General features: G+C 40.6%; 1 protein-coding gene across 1 annotated transcript in view; it reads left to right on the top strand.

The window, feature by feature from the left end:
* Window positions 1-17,473: 17,473 nt before the first annotated feature.
* The window catches only part of MEP1A (meprin A subunit alpha), a gene marked incomplete at its 5' end in the record, with an annotated part of 31,772 nt that continues 25,618 nt past the window's right edge, over window positions 17,474-23,627 (top strand). Inside the window, 5 exons of the mRNA XM_081246198.1 lie at window positions 17,474-17,542; window positions 17,628-17,652; window positions 17,745-17,795; window positions 21,421-21,461; window positions 21,968-22,043. Of these exons, the coding sequence (XP_081102324.1) occupies window positions 17,474-17,542; window positions 17,628-17,652; window positions 17,745-17,795; window positions 21,421-21,461; window positions 21,968-22,043 (262 nt within the window). The remainder of the gene's footprint in view (window positions 17,543-17,627; window positions 17,653-17,744; window positions 17,796-21,420; window positions 21,462-21,967; window positions 22,044-23,627) is intronic.

Here is a 23,627-nt window from a genome sequence, read left to right on the forward strand (position 1 = left end):
CACTAGGTGTTTTTGTTGTTATTGTTAACAATTTTATTGAGGTATAAAGTACATGTCATAAAGTGCTCTCACTATAAATGTAAAATTCAATGATTTTAGGAATTTTAGAACATTTAGAATATTTTCATCACACCCAAGAGATCCCTCCTACTCAATAGGCTGTCACTCCACATTCCCACTCCCAGCAAACATGACCCTCTTTCTCTATAGATTTACCTTTTCTAGACATTTCATAGAAAATAGATAGATGGATTCTTCACAGTAGATAATCATATCTTTATTACTCATAGATTGGATCCATCATTTAATGATCAACATGGCCCAGGCACTATGCAAGGTGCTGGCCTTAAATGAGCAAAACAGTCTAGATCCTGTCCAGCTGGGAAGGCAGGAAGTTAACCCAAAACAATCACAAGTGAAGATGGGCTGTGAAAGGGGTGACCACGGGGTGGGGAAGGGGGCTCCCTGGAGGGTAAATGAAGGCAGCTCACAGTTGGCCGTGGGATGGCACCTGGATGATGTCAAGAAGCCTCAGAGGGACTTCAGGCCAGGGTGGGGTGACCTAGTGGCACTGCAAATGGATTGGAGCAGGGCAAGAACACAGACAGGAAGACCAGCTGGGAAAGTGCTGGCCTAGCCCAGGGGAGAGGAGCCCAGGGGATAAGAACTTGGATTCCCGGTCAGATGGATCTGTGAGGTGTTTAACCTTGGAAACTTAACGTCTCTAAACTTCTCATCTGTGAGTTGAGAAGAATAATATTCTGTCCTCAAAAGATTGTTACTGTGACAATTAAGTGCCAGAGGCGTGGGCAGCGTTTCACAGGGCGTCTGGCGCAAAGGCCGTGCTCAGCCACTGTGAACTGCTGGGCTCACCCAGGAGCCCCATCCCTCCCTCTGCTCAATAAATATGTATTGAGTCTCTGAACTGTGTTAAGTGCTGTGACTGATGAGGAAGATGTCATTCCTGCGCTCAAGCCATTTTCCTTGAGCAGGGTAAGTTCTTAACCTTTTCGTACCATGGACTCCTTTGGTTGCCTGGTGATGCTTACAGGCCTCTTCTCAAAATCATATTTTAAAAGCACAAAATCAAGTCTCTAAAAGGTCCCTATGGATTCTCATGAGTAACAAAAGCGGAGGAGCCCCACTGTAGTTGTCTGGTGTTGTGAGAGAAAGCCTTTTGCGTATTCTTAGACAGCCTTTCAAATAGAACAATTTGTTCAGCGTTTACTGAGCACCTACTATGTGCTGGGCAGTAGAAATACAGCAGAGAATAAAACAAAGTTCCTGCCCTCATGAACTTACATGAGGGGGATAGGCAATAAACAAATAAATTCAGAAATAGACAGTGTATCAGATGGTGATAGGTGCTGTGGGAAAAACTAAGCAAGTTGTATTAGTCAGGGTTTTCCGCAGAAACAGAACTGATAGAAGATTTCTCTTTCCCTCTCCCTTTCTCTCCCTCTCTCTCCCTCTCTCTCTGTCAATAGGCATGAGAATCCTCTCTTACCTGGCAGAGACTCAGCCTTTTAATCTGTTCAGGCCTTCAACTGATTGGATGATGCCCACCCATATTAGGGAGGGCAGTCTGCTTTACTCAATATAGGGATTTAAATGTCAATCTCATCCCAAAACACCCTCACAGAAAGACCCAGAATAATGCTTGACCAAATCTCTCAGCACCCCCTTGGCCTAAACAAGTTGACACATAAAATGAGTCATCATCTGGGTTAATAGGAAAGGTGGTAACTGGAGGTGTCATTTTGTAAAGGGGAGTCAGGGAAGGTACCTCCAAGTAGAGGCCATCAGAACAGCGACCTCAGTGAAGTCAAAGCAAAAAGCTGTGGAGAAGGATCATTCCAGGCACAACTAGAAAACCCTGTGCCTGGGACAAGATGAGAATGTCGAAGCTATGGTAAGAAGCCACTGTGTCTGGAGCATGGAGTGGGGTGGGGGGGCCCCCAGGCAAGGAGCTGTGGTTGGAGAGGTGCGCAGGAGCAGGTTCACATAGACCTTGGGGGCCAAGGTGAGAATCGGGCACTTCTCTTAAAGGATCATGGAAAACCACTGGGGAGTGTGAACCACGTCTCTCTGGCTACTGTGCTGAGAACAGGCTGCAGAGGGGGAGGGTGGAAGCTGGGACACATTAACTGAGCTTATTGTCATAACCAGCTAGAGAGGATGGTGGCTTGGGTTGCAGTGGCCACAGCAAAGGCCATGAAAAGTGGGCAGATTGTGGACATACTTTGCAGGGAGAGCAGAGGACCTTGTTGCAGGGTGAATAGACAAGTTAATAGACACTTTAATAGAAAATACACAGATTCTCAGGATGTGCCCCTCCAACCCTTTTCACAGACCTTGATTATGCCTGATGACAATTCAGCTGTCACAGAGGGAAGCCTTTGCCGGGTGGCGTCTGTCCGCTGATTATTTTTCTGAATGGCTTTGCATGTGACTGCTCTTCTGGAAAGTTGCTCTAGCTTTATTCATCGCTCTCTGCTTCTGTCTCTTTGCCAGGGAAGCTATCTCTGTGTGTGCGGTCTCCACTATATCTTGGTAGCTTGGCTTTGTGTTGTGAGCTCATTTGGGCGCGTTAAATATCATAGTCTTGTTTGTTTTGATCTGTTTTGTCTTATTTTTCCAAAGAACTAAAATGTTATTGGGGTTTAATTTACATACATCTAATGCACAAAGCTGACAAGAGCACTTTAACGTGTATACCTGTGAAATGTCCACCCCAAATAGGACTAGAATATTCCTATAACCTAAGATAGTTCCCCCAGACCCCTTTCCAGTCAATCTCTACCATCCCCTTCCCCCCACCCCCCCGACCTCTGTTCTGACTCCTGTTTACCATGAATTAGTTTGGCCTATTCCTGAACTTCATCTAAGTAAATCATTAGTATTCATTCCTTAGTGTCTGGCTTCTTTCATTCAGTACAATGTGCTTGAGGTTCATCTATGTTATTGATTGCATCTGTAGTTTGTTCCCTGGATGAATACAGCACAATTTTTAAATTAATTCATCACTTGATGGACATTTGAGTTGCTTCCAGTTTGAGACCATTATGATTAAAACTGCAGTGCACCATTATTCACAATAACTAAAGATATGGAAACAACCTAAATGTCCATCGACAGATGAATGGATAAAGAAACTGTAGTGTATACACACAGTGGAATATTACTCAGCCTTAAACAGGAAGGAAATCCTGCAATATGCACCAAAATGGATGAAACTGGAGCACATAATGCTATATGAAATAAACCCATCACAGAAGGACAAATAATGCATGATTACGCTTATATGAGGTATATAAAATAGTCAAACTCGTAGAAGTGGAAAGTGGATTGGTAGTTGTCAGGAACCGGGGGAAGGGGGAAATCAGAAGTTGCTATTTGATGGGAATTAAATTTTATTTATGCAAGATGATTAAGTTCCAGAGATCTACTGCATAACATCATGCCTGTGGTTAACAATACTGTTTTGTGCACTTAAAATTTTGTGAAAAGGATAGACCTAATGTTAAATGTTCCTACTACAAAAAAAAAAAAAAAAGGCAAAAAGAAAAACAAACCTGCAATAAATATTGGGTACATGACTTTTTATTTACTCATATTTTCATTTCTTTTTGGTAAATAAGAGTAGAATTGCTTGGCCACAGGGTTGGTGTATGTTATTGTACTTTACCAGAGTTTTGGTTTTAATTTTGTTTTCATGCATGGGACGGCATATAAGCCTTAACTAGGTACATCTACCTCAGGGCTTCCATCATCAAGCCTTAGAAGAAAAACTGTGATGACAATGATACTGATGGTAATGATAGCGATAATGATGAATATAAAAATGACGATGAAGAGAAGGTAGGAGCATCCTGATGATGCTTTTGTAGTACTTACCATGTGTGGCTTTCTCTGTATTAATTCATTAAATCCTTACAGCAACACTGAGAGGTAGGAATCATTATCCTCATTTTACAGTTGAAGAAACAGCCTCAGAGACATTAATTCATGTTCTCAAAGTCACTCAGACCCATACGGAAGAAGCCCATGTTCTTTCTACTAATTCTACAACCTCATATAAGAAGTCCTTGTGAATGTCCTCTCTCACATCTTCTCCTGATGCCCTGACCAGCCTCCTGAGTGGCTCCTTTGCCTTTGATGAGATATTTTAAGTCCTTCTCAGTGTCTGGTTTGCCTGGCAGCTGCTTTTTGGTGTCTGGGGTGCCGACCTAATGTCTGCCTGCCTGCAGGGTCCCTTTGACTATCAGTTTGTCCATCCTCTGCCCAACCCCCTCCACTAAATCCCCCAACTTCTTTCTCTTCCCCTGCCTTTTCCCTGTCAGTTTTACCCCTCCCCCTTCATCATCACCACTCTCCATCACCAAACCCCATTATAATTTACCTAAACTCCATAAGTGAGCATCTTTGAATCAACTTCTCTAAATGTTTGAAAGAGTCTTCCTTCAAAACTACTTAGTTGCTCTCCAAACGATTGTGCTGTTTTTATAAAGAATTTTGCCTTGAATCATTTTTACAATGAGAATGTTTGACCCAATGGCCTTATATTGATAATCACCATAAAAAGCATAAAAAGGATGATGTTGTTGACAGCTAACATGTTATTTACGTGAGCATCTTTCTTCTATTTGATGAGAATTTCAAATAAATACATTTCAAGAAGAAAAACTGGATCTTTTATGATATCATTTGGCCTTTTTTCTCCTACAAATATTGAATTATAATTAAGATAATTAACACACATCCCAAGTCCTGATTTTTCAGCAATAAACTCCTGTCTAAAAACAGTAGCCTACATTTAGGTACTAGTTCAAGTTATTTTCACATGCTTTTTTTTTTAATTGTTAAAATAGGCCAAAGTTTATTAATCACTGTTACTATTGCTGGACATACAGTTTTCTCTAGTTTGGGGCTATTATGATTAAAGTTGCTATATACATCTTGGTGCTTTTTTTTTTTTTGCTGATTTTCTTTTTTTTTTATTAGTTTCTGCTTTATAACAAAGTGAATCAGTTATACATATACATCTGTTCCCACATCCCTTCCCTCATGCATCTCCCTCCCTCCCACCCACCCTATCCCACCCCTCCAGGCGGTCACAAAGCACCGAGCTGATCTCCCTGTGCTCTGCGACTGCTTCCCACTATCTATCTACCTTACGTTTGGTACTGTATATATGTCCATGCCTCTCTTTCGCTTTGTCACAGCTTACCCTTCCCCCTCCCCATATCCTCAAGTCCATTCTCAAGTAAGTCTGTGTCTTTATTCCCGTTTTACCCCTAGGTTCTTCATGACATTTTTTTTTAATTCCATATATATGTGTTAGCATACGGTATTTGTCTTTCTCTTTCTGACTTACTTCACTCTGCTTTGAGTTAATCTCCACAACAACCCTCTGAGGTAGATCAAGCAAAAGTAACTGGGAGGCACGACGATTGAGTAAGAAGTTGGTAAGTTAAGGAACTGGGGATTCTCTATAGCGTTGAATAGAACTTCAAGCCTGGCTTCATACGAATTTTACATGTTTCATCACTCCAACATCATGGGTAAAATCACAAATTCATCCCATTTGTGAGGACATTCATTTTTTTAAATTGAAATCTATTTGTACTAACAATTATCATTTGAAATATCTAAATAAGTTACCAGTGCATTGTAAATTGCTTATCATCTTGTGCTTGCTGGAATTTCTGTGAGATTTAAGAGAAAGATTTCTGTGAAACCAAGGCTATAATGTCCAATTTGCTAGAAAGTGGGCGCCCTCTTGTGGACCATGTAATACCAAAGAGACAGATTTCAGTCAGGAAGTATAAAACAGTCTAAATACACTAGCCCAGCGGTCCCCAACATTTTTGGCACCAGGGATCAGTTTCGTGGAAGACAATGTTTCCATGGATGGGGGCTGGGGGGCCGGGGGGGGGATGGTTCAGGCGGTGATGCCAGCGATGGGGAGCGGCAGATGAAGCTTCACTCACTCGCCCACCGCTCACCTCCTGCTGTGCGGCCCTGTTCCTAACAGGAACCGGTCCCTGGGGGTTGGGGACCCTGCACTAGCCCCACAAATGTACACACTGAATCCCTATGAAAGCAAAAAACATCTTAGAAGTGGATAGTAAGTCTCTTCAAGACATCATAGAACCTTAGAATTTGAGATGTTAATCCTCAAGGTGTGACATCATATTACAGATAGGGAAACCAAAGCTCCAAGAAGTTAGTGACTTGTCCTCAAATCATAAAGCATCACAAATCTGAGGTCCTGCTAAGAATTTAAGACACTCCATGAAGACAGCATTAACATAAAAGACCACATAGAGAAACTTGTAGTATGGCAAATATAAAAACAGAAAATTTTTAGTAATGTCTTACTGTTCTGCACTCCTTAAACATTCTTGAAGTTTCTCACCCTAGATTAAGTGAATTGGGTTTGGGGGGGGACTTAGGAGGCTGATCCAGTTTTAAAGGGGTTAGTGATGCTGACCTGTGGTGGGGTGGGGATAATTGGGAAGAGTGTGAAGTGGATGGTTTCGAGTGTTGGTTATGAGGCTGAATCCACAGAACTTACTGAAATTGATTGCTATAAGGGAGAAGAGGCAAAGATGGCTCCCAAGTTTCTACTTTGGGGCAGTTGGGTGTATTGTAACTGAGGTAGGGGTTTCTTTGAGTAAAGAATGGCTGAAAAAGTTAATAGATGAGTTGTCTACATGTTTTTAGGACCAGGACGCATAGTCTGAAATCTTTTGTGAGTGTGTATGTCCGCATGGATATTTAATTGACAACAAGGGCATTTGAGAAGGTCTGTGCCTGGCTTGCTAGTGTTGATGAGACTCAAAGAAGAAAAAGTCAAGGACATGATGGAGACTTTGTTCTTTGTTTTATCTTTGTTAGTAAACTTTCATCATGCCTGTAATGACAACAGAATTTTAAGATGTAATTACAACAGAATTAAGTAGCTCTAAATTATATAATAATTACATTTAGTTTTAATGATGACGACTTATTGATTCAAGCCTCCTTGTTTGATGTTTGTTTGTAATACAATTGCATTGGTGGGCAAACTGGTCAGGCCTGGTTGGTCTCCTTATTGAGTCTAGATAATTGGATGCATGTTCTAAATTTCAGGTGGGCTGTACCTTTGGAGAGGGGGCTACACGTCAGATTCCTTGGCTAAAATATTATTCTATTTAGGCGTTTCAGAATTTCATAGGAGGGGGACAAAAAAGAGAGGAGACTTTGGAACAATGGTGGCTTTTCAGGAACGGAAACAGATGATTAAAGACGTGTTTTGGATCCTAAAAGGGCTGAATAGAGTGTCTCAAATCACACTTGAAGGATAGTCACCAATTTTTCCTACTGGAGAGTCAAAGGGATAAAGCAGATAGAACATGGGCATCAGACAGAGGTGAATTTAAAAGCTGGTTACTGCTTACTGTGTGACCTTGTACAACTTATTAATTTTTCTCGAAGTTTTCTCGTCTATAACATAGGTGCTGATGATAGTCTCCATGGGGTACTAGCCTACTTGGGCTGCTGTAGTAAAATACCACAGACCGGGTGGCTTAAAGAACAGAAATTTATTTTCTCACAGTAATGGAGGCTGGAAAGTCTAAGATCACTGTTCTAACAAATTCCATTTCTGGTGAGAGGCCTCTTCCTGGCTTGTAGATGGCTGTCTTCCTGCTCTCTCCTCACCTGGCCTTCCCTTAATGCATGCATACAGAGAGCAAGAAGGTGGGCTCCATGGTGTTTCTTCTTATAGGATCAGGGCCCCACTCCTAGGACCTTATTTAACCTTAATGACTTCTATAGTGACCCCATCCTCAAATACAGCCACACTGGAGGTTAGGGCTTCACCACATGAATTTGATGGGGGGGGCCAGGCACAGTCAACCCTAACATACATCAAAGAGCTTGAGTGAAGATTAAGTGATTTAATGATGCTAAAAACTGGCTTTGTTCTGGTTGCAGCTACAGGTAACACAAAGTGAATTTCTTTGCCCCTTAAGATACCTGCCATGTCTATTGTGTTCATAGCCATTATCTCATTGGAAGGGTCTACTACAGGAAACACATTTTCTGCTCTTGGTAAATGTATTATTACTTGTATCACAGCATTTAACAAAGAATAAGAATGGACATTGCTTTTCCCATGTTATGAGTCCTAATATCCCTCACTTTCGTGTTGCCTTTTGTTAAGCCTCCAAACCATAGCACAATTACTTTGCTTCCCTCTTAAAGAGTTAACTCCTGCATTCTCAGAGTCTTTGTCTAAAGGAGTTCAAACTACCTTCACGTTTCTGTGACATGCTTTTAGAGGGTGGGAAAATTGGAGATCTTTAGTAATTACATTCCTTTAAAAACGTAAAACTACTCAGTACACTTTGACTCAGCAATTCTACTTATTGGAATTTGTTCTAAGGCAATAGCTGAAAGTACATGCAATCGCAAATGCAAGGATATTTATTGCCACATTGCCTGTGATAAGAATAATCAACTGAAAATAACCTCCACACAAAGCACAGGCTTGGCTGGTTACATCCTATCCATTCATTCAATGGAATTATAAGGAGCCACTGAGAAGTGTGTAGTTGTGGAATATCTATTGACATGGGGAAACATTTATAAGCCAGTCTATAAACCTAATGTAACTAACATTCTTATAAAGAAAAATAAGCATGGGGGAAAATCTAAGACATATACCAAGATGCTGGCAGTGGTTATATTTGGTAGTGGGATTAAAGTTAGCATTTTCCTACCGTGTCTTTCAACTTTCTGCATTGAATAAGTATTAATTATGAATATAGAAAAACTTAATAGTCATGATCCTTTAAAAAGCTGAGGCATCCAAGGACCCCCATGTTTTTGGTGGAGCTCCGCATTGGTGAATATCTGCTGGGGGAGGATTGAGCACAAATGAACATTCTAGAGAAGAATAATTTAGAAAAGATCAATGTCATTCCAACTCAGTGACTCCTTGAGAGCCCTGGTGGCCAATATTTCAGTGGATAAAATTTTATGTTATTATAAAATATGCATATATAAATAGTAAGAAACTGGAAGGAAACAGACTATATGTCAAGAGTGCGATCAGTGGTGATTTTTTTTCTTTTTCATATTTTAAAATAGTTTAATTATTAAATGTTTCATAATGGACATCTTTTCATGTTACAAATGTTTTTGTTTTCCTTACCCACTAAATGAAGAGGCTTAACTGTCAGGAAAAGTTACATTTAAAGGCCTTGAGGACAAGGAATATGCAATATTATTCTTGTTTTCTCCTCAGCATCCAGCATGAGACCAAGAGAATTTTGGTAACTGGATTGAATACCAGCTGGATGGGTCCTATGCCAAAGCTGGATGTTCTGTGCTACTCATGTTCCTTCTTAGTGTGAATAGTGTAAACTAAATAAAGTAAAATAAAATAAAATAAAAATTGGTGGCATGAGAGCTGCATTCAGAATTGGAAAGAGAATGTTTCTGCTTCTTAGGAAAATAGCACTAAAGATATAAATCCCTGGATGAGGATCAAGGAGCTTTTCTGACCATACAGCCAACCATCAACTGCTTGTTTTGTTCTGTGACCAAGCTCCATGGATCCACCCTCAGCATTTGTCTCTCATCTAGCTAGGCAGGGGACATGGATTTTCTCATGATGTAGGGATGTGTGGTCATTGGCAAAAAGCTTCAGAAGATTTCCATCAGCTCAGCCACTTGATGGTCCAAATCCAAAACAGATGGCTGGTTCTCCACTGAAACATGCTGACCCAGGACTCTAAAGCCCTGTCACAGCCTCTGAGGCTTCCCTTCTTATAAGAAGATGAAAACCCAAAATGTCATGGAACCTATCAAATTAAACTTACTCTAGGCCTCTGAGAATCCAGATAGAATAGTTTTCAGTGAGGGAACAAGAACAATTAAATTTCATACTTACATGGGATTTGATACACCGTAAAGCCTTTCTCCTGCACATTTGAAATTCTCTTGACTTAGTAATAAAAGAGGCAGAACAGCTCTCATGAGCCCCATATTATAAAAGAATAAACCGAACACAGTTTCAGTGTTTTGCCTGATGTCTTCTGGTATGTAAGTGGAAGGGGTGGGAAGAGGACCCATGTCCCTGATTGTTTTAAGTCAGCTTTACTGAGATGTAACTTGTCTGCAATAAAATTCACCAATTTTAGAGCACAATTTCTTGAGTTTTGACAAATTTATAAAGCTGCATAACCACCAACATAATCAAGATATAGAATATTTTTGTTACCCCCAAATGTTCCCTTTTGCCCTTTGTAGTCAGTCTCTTTCTATTCCCAACCTTTGGCCCCTGGCAACTGCTGATTTGGATTCTTTTATGATAGTTTTGCCTTTTCTAGTATTTTATATAAGTGGAATCCCACAGCATATGATTCATATCTGACATCTTTCTCTTAGCATAATGCTTTGGAGATTTATTCATGTTGCTGTATGCACCCGTAGTACAATTCTTTTTTTTTTTTTTAATAAATTTATTTATTTATTTATTTGTGACTGTGTTGGGTCTTTGTTGCTGCCCAAGGGCTTTCTCTAGTTGTGGTGAGCGGGGGCTACTCTTTGTTGCGGTGCGCGAGCTTCTCACTGGGGTGGCTTCTCTTGTTATGGAGCACAGGCTCTAAGCACGAAGGCTCCAGTAGTTGCAGTGTGTTGGTTCAGTAGTTGTGGCTCATGGGCTCTAGAGCACAGGCTCAGTAGTTGTGGTGCACGGGCTTAGTTGCTCCATGGCATGTGGGATCTTCCCGGACCAGGGCTTAAACCTGTGTCCCCTGAATTGGCAGGTGGATTCTTAACCACTGTGCCACCAGGGAAGTCCCTACAATTCTTTTTAATTGTGCAGTAACATTCCTCGGTGACAGTATCCTATTGTGATCTGTGAATATGTCACAATTTGTTTATCTGCTTACCCGTTGATCCATCTTTACTTGGGGCTCTAGTAAAATGCTGGTAAATGCTTGCCTCCCCAGGGTGTTCACCTGTGTCTAAGCTCCTTGAGGGTAAGGACAGTGTCTGTCTGGTTCACAACTGTTTCCTCAATGCCTGACACAATGCCTGGCACAGAGGATGCACCCAGTAATAACTTCATGGGTGAATGTATAGATGAACAAATGAATGAATGAATACAACATGTTGGTGTTTAACTAAGCAACTGAGAATAGAAACTGCCCTAGAAAGAGAAACACATCATTAAACTAATTTCTCTATTTTGAGGTTTTTCAGGTTCTGGGTACTATATATAACCTCTCTGAACTCAACCTTTTATAAAATGAGGGCAACAATTCTTTCCTTATGGGATAGTTATGATAATTAAATGAAATAGCCTGTGTAAAGCATTTTACACAGTGCCTGCCAGGTAATAAGTGTGTAAAAAGTCATCTGGTTGTTATCATAATCATCGGTATTACTTGAATAACAAGAAATGCCATTCAAGGTGGGGAACTTTGTAGGGTATTACAAATTCCTCTTCCCAGAAATTCAACTGTAAAACCGAGGTGTGGCTAGTTATCTTCCTTTCCTGGTGTGTGGTCCTTTAGCCCACTTAATTACAGGGCATCAGTGGCTGACATTCTTGCTGGCGTGTCTATGCAAAGCTGTTCTCATTAGTTGGCATTGCTTTGGAAAATGGCTGCCACTGTAATCTTCCCCATTAGTAATGAGAATATAAACTTATGTTTAAAATTTTGATTCAGCCCATGAATATAAACAGACCTGTTCCTAATTCAGGAAGCCTCATGATTGACTTTGACCAATCATCCTTGGAATTTCCAATGACGCCTCCCACACAGGCCCTCCTCTTACCTTCCCCTGGTGCTAAATCAGATTCCAGTTGAAGTGGCAGATAATGCAGTTGGGCCTGAATGGACCTGCTGGCCACTTGCATAAAGGAATCAGCTGTACCGAAAACAATTTTGCGGTTTTCAAAGGGAAATGGAATTACAATTCCCATTTGCTTTCTCACAGGGCTGAGCCCCTTGTTCTCTGGATCAAGTTAAACATAAGACTTACCATCATCTTGCTTCCATTAGATGACCTCAAAACGGAATGACTTCCCAGGACAAAGAAAAATCCCCAAGCCAGGCGCCACCTATTTCTTCTCCAACATCATCTCTTTCTGACTAATTTCATCTGTCCACACTTGCCTCCCCCCTAGCTTGTAGCTCTGGCATTATTCTCTGTGACTAACACTGTCTGCCTCCTTGAAACACTTCGGAATCCTCAGATGATCAGGAAGGACTTTGCATCCGACAATTGTGCCCTTTTTTGCAATTTTAGCCTGTTTTCTTGTACCCTAACTTCAGGGACAGTGGCGTTGAAATAAATTTCTAGGCTCAAGATGGAGCCGTTGCTGCCCAGGGTGACATGTCAGCAAACCAAACTTCTGTGTTCTTGTAAGTTCTCTGCTTGATCATAAACGCAGGAAATCCACTCAGCCAAAGCCCAAAAGACAAGCCAACTCTGGGGTCTACACTTATTTGTTCGTCCCTTGATCTTTCTAAATTAGGTCAGATATGCAACCCCAGCCAGTCATGCGCTGTTTCCTAACCGCTTCTTCGAACTCTTTATAAAACTTGCTCCTGCCCCAAATCCCTTGGGAAAAGTGCCTCACTGCTTGTGAGGCTTTCTACTCCCACAGCCCAGGGATTATTTCCCCTTCAATAAAGGGCATCAAACTCATTACATATTGTTTTAGTTTTGTCTTTTGACAGTAGATAACGGCTAGACCTCTTCCTCTTTAGAATCATGTCTCCTTTCAGAGAAAAGCCCATCCCAATTGCGCCTTCCCTTTATTTTTATTAAAATAAATTTTTTTTGGAGTGTAGTTGATTTACAGTGATTTGTTACTTTCTGCTGTACAGCAAAGTGAATCAGTTATACATATACATATATCCACTCCTTTTTAGATTCTTTTCCCATATAGGTCATTACAGAGTATTCAATAGGGTTCCCTGTGTGGTACAGTAGGTTCTGATTAGTTATCTGTTTTATATATAGTAGTGTGTATATGTCCATTCCAATCTCCCGATTTATCCCTCCCTGCTTTGTATCTTCCCTTGAATTAACAATTCAAGGGAATTGTTGATTAAACAATTCAGTGTTTAGTCTCTCCTCCCAGATGCCATGGTCCAACTTGGCATCTTGGATGGCGATAACCCTTGTAATTGGCAGAGGTTAGAGACTTTTCCTGAAATCAGCGGGCACTCTTGGAGCTCTCATCTGAGTCTGCTTCAGTTTCAAGTACTCTATGAGGGCTCAAAAAAATAAGAAGAGAATTGGGGAAAAAATGGAGTAAGCCTCTTGTCTGATTCTTCCCCACCCCATAAAAGATGGGTGACGATCCATCCTTTAGATCCTATAGAGGAGAAAAAGCTGAAATCAAAGCCCAATGAATGTCCACCTGGACGTGGAGAGTAACTTATCAGGGATCTCAGTGCCCAGGAGAGGAAGAAGTCTCTGCTTGGTTCTCCAAAGAGGTCCGCTCGGATTGGTCTCCATACAGCCCCAAACAGAGCTGCTGTAAACGTCAGTGGGTCTCACATTTTCCATGCAGGGTTCACCTTCATGCTTGTTAAAAATGTGGGTCCTTGGGCTTCCCTGGTGGCGCAGTGGTTGAGAGTCCGCCTGCCGATGCAAGGGACAGGGGTTCGTGCCCCGGTCAGGGAAGATCCCACATGCCGTGGAACGGCTGGGCCCGTGAGCCATGGCCGCTGAGCCTGCGCGTCCGGAGCCTGTGCTCCGCAACGGGAGAGGCCGCAACAGTGAGAGGCCTGCGTACCGCAAAAAAAAATGTGGGTTCTTGAGCTATACCCCAGAGAGGTTGTCCCTGTGGGTGTTCTTGAAGTGGATTTCTTTCTGCTTTGAAAATCTCTAAATCTTAATATCTGATATGTCCCCACTAGAAAATTGGAGGCTGCTATGATCTTTTGATTTTTCTTATATGAAGGGAACCAGGGGAAGCTACCTAATAACCACACTCTGAGTGGAAGCATCCGGTTAACAGAAATTCCCTAGACCCCTGTTTATCAAAGTATATTCCACAGACTACCTGCATCAGAATCATGGAAGTGCATAATAACAATGCAGATTCCTGCTTCTCACCCTCTGACCTGCATCAGAATTCCCCTATCCCAGGCCCAGGAATCTGTACTTTAACGAGCTTTCCAGGGGATTTTTGAAAAACTCTATAGCTTGGGAACTGCTTCCCTAAAAAGCAAAGTCTTCTTAATAAACTGTTGGAGATGGAGCTCTGGGGTATATGGGGCTGGGGCTGCTACAACTTGATGGTGAAGGCCTCAACCCTGAGCTGCCAGGGCCCAGGCCGAGGTAGGGAAAGCTCTCTAAAAAATTCAGGTGGAATTTCAGGAGCATCTCTAGGAGGTGTGTGATGTTGGGCAGATTTCTTAATTTTTTTTCATTGAAGTATAGTTGATTTACAATGTTGTGTTCGTTTCAGGTATACAGTAGAGTGATTCAGTTATACATATACATATATTCTTTTTCAGATTCTTTTCCCTTATAGGTTATTACAAAATATTGAGTATAGTTCCCTGTGCTATACAGTAGGTCCTTGTAGTTTATTTTATATATAGTAGTGTATATCTGTTAATTCCAAACTCCTAATTTATGCCTCCCAACCCCTTTTCCCTTTGGTAACCGTAAGTCTATTTTCTATGTCTGTGGGTCTATTTCTGTTTTGTAAATAAGTTCATTTGTATCTTTGTTTTTCTTAGATTTCACATATGAGCAATATCATATGGTATTTGTCTTTCTCTGTCTGGCTTACTTCACTTAGTATGATAATCTCTAGGTCCATCCATGTTGCTGAAAATGGCAATATTTCATTCTTTTTGTGGCTGAGTAATATTCTATTGTATATATATAGTTTCTCAATCTATAAAATGGGATACATACTGCCTACTTCATAGAATTACTGTCAAGATTAAGTGAGTAATTGCACTTTAGATCCTTGGAAGGGTACCCAGCCCACGGTAAAAACTTGTGTGCATGTCAGCTGCTGCTACTGCTGCTTCTTTTATAAGTGTTATCACCGTCTCCATCTCCACCATCTTGGGGGGGCAATCAATTCTCTAAAACTCAGGGGTCAGTAAGTTATGCCCCTTTACCTGTTTTTGTCAATAAATTTTATTGGGTTGCAGCCAGGCTCATTCCTTTACGCTAATGTCTGTGGCTGCTTTCCAGCTGCAACAGCAGAGTTCAATAGTCACTACAGAGACCACTTGGCCTGCAAAGGCTAAAATATTTATTCTTTGACCTTTTCAGAAAAACATTTGCCAACTCTTCCTCTTCTTTGAGACCCGGTGAATAGGCTGATTGCCTGGAGGAAGAGCAAAGGCAGTTGTGTTAGAGGTTAGCAGCCGAGGGCAGAGTTCTGTGAGTGAAGCAGAAGGAACTGGCATCTAGAAAGAGGGTAGAAAGTGGAGGAAGCAGAGGGCAGAGGACACTCCTGAGAAGGGGTTGGGGTGAGAGGACGCTGCCAGCCTCCTACCTCAGTCCCGAGCAAGTCTGGCCTGGACTTCAGGAGGCTGGAGTGAGTCTGACAACGCTTAGGGGAGGGTTTTCCCTCTTTCCACCTGCCGATGGCTTTCTTCTTCCAGTCTTCACTCTGCTTTCCCAACTGGTCAATTTGTAAAATGCCCTCACTGAGCTCAAAACACATCACTACATACAATACCTTCGAAAAGTGCTATTTTACTGTATTTCACCCAATGCGATCACCAATTGTCTACTATATGCCAGGCACCAGGGCAGATACAGAAAATAAAACATGGACCTTGCCGCCGTGGAATGCACAATCTATTTTTTAACTGCAAAGCCATAAGCCCTTTAAACCTAAGGCTTGAGGCTCCAGCCTTGCTCACTTGACACCCTGGGGCAAGAAGTGCCTGGGGTTGCAGGTAACTGGTAACTAATTAACACCTCCAATCAAGATCATAAAAAGAAACTTACCAGGGACAAATATATCTGCTGAAGACCTATGCTCCCACTCCGAGGTTCCACTGAACAAAGCAGGTGTTGAGCTGTGTCCTTACTGACTGACTTTTGCCAGGAGGCTGTGTATGTGGATAGAAAGAGCTATAGTTTACTAAGTGTTTCCTATGTTTCTGGTACCTGTGGTTTACACTTGTTGTCTCATTGAATCCCTACATTCGACCTGTGAAGTAGGTACCACTCTTTTTTTTTTTACACATGGAAAGTGGATGCTCAAAATGCCACACCTGGTTGGTGGTAGATGTGGAACTCTATTTCTTATCCATCAGATTCCAAAGTCACCATTAGAGTATATTGTGCAGATAAGACTGAGAAGGAAGGGAAAGATAAAAGCTCATCTGGATGGAAGCAACCTAAATATCCATCGACAGATGAATGGATAAAGAAGATGTGGTATGTATGTGTGTGTGTGTGTGTGTGTAATGGAATATTACTCAGCCATAAAAAAGAATGAAATAATGCTATTTACAGCAACATGGATGCACCTAGAGATTATCATACTAAGTGAAATAAGCCAGACAGAGAAAGACAAATATCGTATGATATTGCTTATATGTGGAATCTAAAACAAAAAAGATACATTGAACTTATTTACAAAACAGAAAGAGACTCACAGACATAGAAAACAAACTTATGGTTACCAAAGGGGAAAGGGGAAGGAGGGAAAGTTAGGAGGTTGGGATTTACATATACACATTACTATATATAAAATATGTAAGCAACAAGGATCTACTGTATAGCATAGGGTCTATACTCAATATTTTGTAATAACCTATATCAGAAAAGAATCTAAAAAAATATATATGTGTGTAACTGAATCACTGTGCTTGTACACTTGAAACTAACATGACATTGTAAATCAACTATACGTCAATTAAAAATTTTTTTTAAGATTTTTATTAGAATAACATTGAATATATAGACTAATATCAAAATAATGACCATCTTTATTATACTGTCTTCCCATCAAAATATCTCATATCTATAAATATATATGTATATGTGTGTATAGATAGCTCTTTTATTTTTTGTTGATTGCTTTGTAACATTTACCTATAACTCTAGTTCATTTTTATTAGATTTAAGTAATTTATGATCATTTTATAGATTATTTTTATTTCTATTGTGAAATGGATCTTTTACCTAATATATTGTATGAACAGTTATTGCTAGTGTATAGGAATGTCATTTATTTTTAAATGCTTATTTCAATATTAACTTTTTCAAACTTTTCCCTGGTCTCTGGGACCTGAGCTTTTCTGTTAAACTTAGTACCTGTCCTCAAGTAGGGCAAAGACATTTTCTTTGACGACTTCAGTGCTACAGAACATATATAAGGGTCAAAGTTTCTAATATAACAGCCAGAGCAAGGTCCAAGTATTTATCACAAGGTGTCTTTGCTAAAATCTGTTCACTTGCAAAAATGATTTGGAAGAGATCTGCTTGCATTCTCTCTTTCATCTTGTTCTTTGCCCACATAGCAGCTGTATCGGTAAGTAGGTTCTGCTCTTCATGGTATTTAGAAATATTCATTGTAGTATATGTTATCCATTTACTGTATCTTTATTTCTTTTCAGATTAAGCATCTTTCTAAAGGAAATGGTAAGAACTAATTGAAATGTATAGAGTGTTTTCTGAACTTTCTCTCATTTTTCAGCAAGACTGGTAACAATTTTTCCCCCCACTTTTAACAGTACATGATGGAGAGTTTGATGAACAGAAGGATATTTCAGAAATCAATTTAGGTGGGTGTAATTTCTGCCATCATTAATGCCTTTAAGTAATTTAAAATCCTGTGATAGAATTGCTGAAAATCTCTTAACCTTCATAGTATGGTATTGGGTAACTTTAGGAGAGAACTGTTCATTCGTGCCTCATTAGAATTTGCAGAGTTTCTGAAAATAGAAATGTGGGAAGAGAATAATGGTTAGACCAAATTTTCTAGAACTAGTGAGTGCTCAGTGGATCTAGAAATATATAACAAGATTTTTGTTGGTAAAAAATTTATTCTTCCAGTTTTCATTTTGAAAAAAAGAAGGGAAAATGGATGATTATTTTGCTTGCTAAAGAAAAATGTAAGGAATATGCCTTTGGTTATATTTAGTGGGGAAAAAACCCCAGTCCCTTTACTGGCCCGTCATATTCACTAACAACTGTTTGCTTTGGACTTGGAGAAGAGTGTAAAGTGTCTCTGTTTCGACATCTTGTCCACAAAAACATTTCTTGAAGAAATCCATTGGTCTCATCCATTACTGAGAGGAGAGAGATGCCAAGTAATCGTCTCTCTTTTCTTTCTCGTCCTGTCTCTAAAATGAGGGAGAAGCCGTGATATTCTGGGTATTTTTGGTTAGAATTGGTGGGAAACAGAGGTTCCATATTCATGATCATAAGTACCTTATAGTTTACAAAAGCTTTCATATCCAATTGCATATTTATTTGTCAAATTCTGTAATGGTGGGCTTTCCTGGTGGCGCAGAGGTTGAGAGTCCACCTGACGATGCAGGCGACACGGGTTTGTGCCCTAGTCCGGGAGGATCCCACGTGCCGCAGAGCTGCTGGGCCCGTGAGCCATGGCTGCTGAGCCTGCGCGTCCGGAGCCTGTGCTCCGCAGCGGGAGAGGCCACAGCAGTGAGAGGCCCGCGTACCAAAAAAAAAAAAAAAAAAAAAAATTCTGTAATGGGGTGAGTGCTATTTTCATTTTGCAGGAAGGAACAGGAGGCTCCTTTGGCTCAAGTTGACTCACCAAAGATCACAGATGGCAGTGATAAAGCTCACCTCCAGGTCTTTTGACTCATAGCTTAATAGCTCAGTCCTATATGAAGAATGTAAAACAAAAAAATCCCATACCTTAGGGGTAAATTCCTCTGGCTTTGTCCCATTTACAGAGAAGCCAGTCTAGTTGATATTTAGTTGGAAAACCTTGAGAATGATTGCAGGGGCAAAGTAGAAATCACTTAGGAAAGTAAATGGGTGAATGGGTCTCAAGACTTCAGAGCCAGGCATCAAGCGACCTCTCTTTAAAGTCAGGCAGTCAAGGTGTATGTAATTCAGAGGATCTGCTGTATCTTAAAGGTCCTGAGGCAGGAAAGCCTTGAGGTTTTAGAACAGTGCTTCTCAAACTTTAGCATCAGAATCCCCCAGAGGATTCAACACCAATGAGATTAGATTTATTTCGCACTTATTAAGGATGCTCTAACCATCAAGGCTTTCCTGCCTCAGGATGTTTCTATTTGCTGTTACCTCTGCCTTCAATTTCCTTCCGTCACTCCCCACTCCACTAGATTTCTGCTTAAATGCCACCTCCTCAGGCAGGCCTTCCCTGACCACCATTTATGAATAATCAACCCTCCTTCACCTCAGCACTCTTTTCCTTCTTACTCTGTTTTATGGGGTTTTTTTTTCAATTAATGCTTTTCATCATCAGCCATACTTTACATTTATTTATTTATTTGTATCCCCTTCCTCTCCAATCAAGAATGTCATCTCCCTGAGTGCTTTGTTTTGTTCTCCACTATATCCCCGGCATCTATAACAAGGTGTAGGACACATTAGGCACTTAATAAGTATATGCTACATGAACAACTTGGGTAGTGAACAGGCTGGGGCTTGCTTTCAATGGATCTGTACTTCTTGGTGAAATTCTCCTACTGCACTCCCTCACTCCTCTGTGACCCCATCCATGCTGACCAGCCCTTGGAGCCAAGGTCCCAGTAGGCTTCTTCACATTGCTCTGGGAGAGCCCTACCCTCATCCAGGCCAGGGGTCAAGAAATGCATAATTTTGCCCAGGACCAGCCTAGGCAAGAGTATGGATGGACCAGCCCATAGTAGCTCTACTGAAAAGGCAATTCAAAACCTGGGTCCTGCTGCCTGTGAGGCAGTGGCATCACTGCTGTTTGTTGTTGTTTAATTATGCTGTTATATGACTAGGTTAGGGTCCTGAGGTTAAGCAAATCTAGGAAATATGTGCATGAGGAAGGGAGTGATTCAGGGACAGCCTTAGTTGTCATTAACAAGCACAACCAGGAAGCCTCATCATAATAACACCTCCACAGTGTCATTACAGAGCCTGAACCCAGCTCCCAAATGAGCTGTAAGCTTTGCCAAATGAGATCCCTGTTTCCATGTGAAGTTGTGGTGACTGTCCTCTAGTTTGATTTTCCAGCTGTAAATCAGGGGCTGTTCTCAGAATGAAGTATGATCTGATGATTCTGTCTGAAGTAGTCTGTGTTTTCAAGGGAAGGCTGCTTGTCAAATTTTAGGGCTGTAATAAGAAGTGACATTCTTTTAAATGACCTTAGTTATCCCACCAGGATCTTCCCTTTTAAGGATCTTACTTTCAGAAACACTCTGAGGCCAATGCCATCAGGGAGAAAGTGTATTCTGCTAAGGTCCTGACAGCAGATGTTTGGAGCCATGGTTTTGAATGGATCTACCCATATTTGCCAGGTCTTCTTTATTAACAGGGCAGCACCCTGAGCTTGGCTTTGGAGGGCACCATTGTTTTTTCATGGGGAAGAGCAAAATCAACCCATTTAGCTAGGGTGGGGAAGAAGGATAGTACAATAGCAGAAAGGACCCTGGACAGGAAGTCGGAAATTCTATAGCTCACTCAGCTGCTGACCACCTGGTACCTCATTTCCTGTCTCAGGAAGTCCCATTTTGACCCCCAATGTGTGAGAGTTTTGAAGTCAATGAAGTCAATGAACAAAAACATTCCTTCTAACTTGTCTCTTACTTTTAAGATTCTTGGACAAGATTTCTTTTCTTTTTTTATTGAAGTATAGTTGATTTACACCATAATATTAGTTTCAGTTGTACAACAGAGTGATTCAATATTTTCAAAGATATACTCCATTTACAGTTATTATAAAATATTGACTATATTCTCTGTGCTGTATAATATATCCTAGTAGTTTATTTATTTTATACATAGTAGCTTGTACCTCTTAATCTTTCTACACCTATCTTGCCCTTCCCAACCCCCTTCCCTATTGCCACTGGTAACCACTAGTTTGTTCTCTATATCTATTTCTGTTTTGTTATATTCACTCGTTTGTTTTATTTTTTAGATTCCACATATAAGTGATAGCATAGAGTACTTGTCTTTCTCTGTCTGACTTATTTCACTAAGCATAATGCCCTCTAGGTTTCTTGTTCCAAAAATGACGATAGAGAATGTGACTATATCTGATATTTATTGGCTATTTACATTTGTTCAATTAGAAGAAATTTTTGCATTGTTTCAAAAGAGTTTCACCACATAAAGATTAACACTAAAGACGTACAATAGAAAAGATTCATTTTATTTTGAGAGATCCCTTTTAGTAATTCTCATTCAAATATTTCTTTTTTTAAAATCCATGTCTAGCTGCAGGCTTGGACCTCTTTCAGGGGGACATTTTTCTACAGGTGAGTACCTGCTAGGAACACAATAACATTCCCCCCAGGACTGGCTGTGTCATAGGATGGTGAGCTTCTGCTCTGTGTCCAGCCACTGAGATGAAAGAATCTCATCTATAATCTGTACCCACAAAGACTTCCACTGTGGTTGCTGGTAAACAAAAACTGATGAAAACATTAGCAAACAGTACAAAAGAGTCTATAATTATTAAATTGCTTGTCCATCCAATTTTCCTAATAAGTGAAGCATGAGAGAGAGGAAATCCACCACCATATTGGAAGTGGCTATTTCAGTTTTGAGGAATTGTAGGTCACCTTTATTTGGTTCTTAAAAAATTTCTCTGGAATTTTCTAAAATGTCTATAATGAACTTCTATTGTTTTTACAATATGATCAGAAGACAAATTGACTAAACCGTTTGAATTGTGTGACAGATTGTTTGTGGTGTGAGAGTTTAGAGAATGGGGAAGCCAAGGGGACCAGCTGTCCAGTCACCTTTGCCTTTGTTTCTGCAGAGTTCCAGAAATGGCCTGAGAGACCCCAACACCAGGTGGAAGTTCCCCATCCCTTACATCCTGGCCGACAATCTGGGTAAGATTAATTGTTCTTCATTAGGAGTTTTGAGTTTGAATTCTTCTCTCTCACCTCTCCTCCTGATCGTCAGCTTCAGACTTGGGGTAACTGCCAACGTATAAGAGGGTTTCTAAGCTCTGACAGTTCTTTACCTCATGGTATGAGAGGCATGACATTACATCTGAACCCATGCTGCTTGACCAGTCTGAGATACAGAGTATCAAATAATGATTTTTAAAATGCAGAACACACTAACATGTTAATCAGACCAGGAGCAACACAAAGAACAAAAATGAAATACAATTTGACATCATAGCAATGAAAAATGTGCACTTGCAATAACAGTTTGTTTAGGTGAATCTAAATATGGTACCAGGATACTAGTTTCAACATGTTGATTTCTTCCCTTTCTGTTGCAAGACAAACATGTCACACTTTTGAGAAATAGAAAAGACTATATTTCATATGTTCATTGTCCTTGTTCCTCTGTATTAAAATTTTCTATTCTTTTCTCTCTCTTAATATAAAGGACTGAAATCAGTTGCATTTTGTTCATTGTTGAAAATAGTAATTGGTGGAAATAAATAAATATTAGAAGCCACGCGTGGACACTGGCTGACATCAAGCAGCTGACTGACAGCTCAGCAGCCACCATGATGCAATGCCTGTCTGGGAGGCCCATCCTCTGTGGATGGGGAAGATTCAAGAGGAGAGGGGAAGCTAGGACAATGTTGCTCAGTTTTAATGAGCTGCTGCACTGCTCCCCTTCTCAGGAGACATAGATTATGTTTCAAGAATTTTCCATCACTCTTTATCAGTGCTGCCTCCCATGCCTTTTCTGGAGAAAAGCTACATAGTAACAAGTGCTGTTGTTCTCAGTTATTTTATGGAAAATTGAGCTGAGTTGTTTTTCCCCAGTGTTTGACAGTGCACTTGGAAATTCAAGGAGCATCCCTATTTACTGGGACATGATTTAAGAAACATTAATTTTAAAATGGATTTTCTTCCCCATGATGATTTTTCTTCCTATTTGTCTCACCCGTGCCACCACCTTCCCATTAAGACATAAGTGTACTTACTGAATCTCTTCCGTGCCAGATTCAGCTACTCAAGGTGTGTCCCCTGGTCACACCTTGAGTAGCAAGGTCTCCTTAGCTGCAAGGTAGGTGACAGATGAATAGACACAAAAACTGAAGACAGGTGGCCTGAAATAAGGTAGCAGCTGTGACGATAGAGTGGTGACTCTCAAGTAACATCACATGAGAATCACCTTCAAGTTAAAAAAGGAGTTCAGGTGCCTGGGCTCATACCATTGCGAAAAGCAAAACATTCTAATTAGAGTTTGACATTTGTATAAATTCCTTTATTAAAGTTAAATTTACATAGGGTGAAATACACAAACCAGGCTTTTGAGAAATGCATAGACTTATGCAACCCACACTTCCAATACTCTAGAAAGTTCCCCTGTGCTCTTTTCCAGCCAATCCCCACCTCCACTCCCCAAGAGACAACTACCATTCTAATTTTTTCCCCTATAGATTAGATTTACCTGATTTACAACTGATTTGCAGATAACTGGAATCTCATAGTATGTCCTCTTTT

Source organism: Mesoplodon bidens (genome assembly GCF_964165515.1).
Source record: "Mesoplodon bidens genome assembly, chromosome: 10".
NCBI classification, from domain to species: Eukaryota; Metazoa; Chordata; class Mammalia; order Artiodactyla; family Ziphiidae; genus Mesoplodon; species Mesoplodon bidens.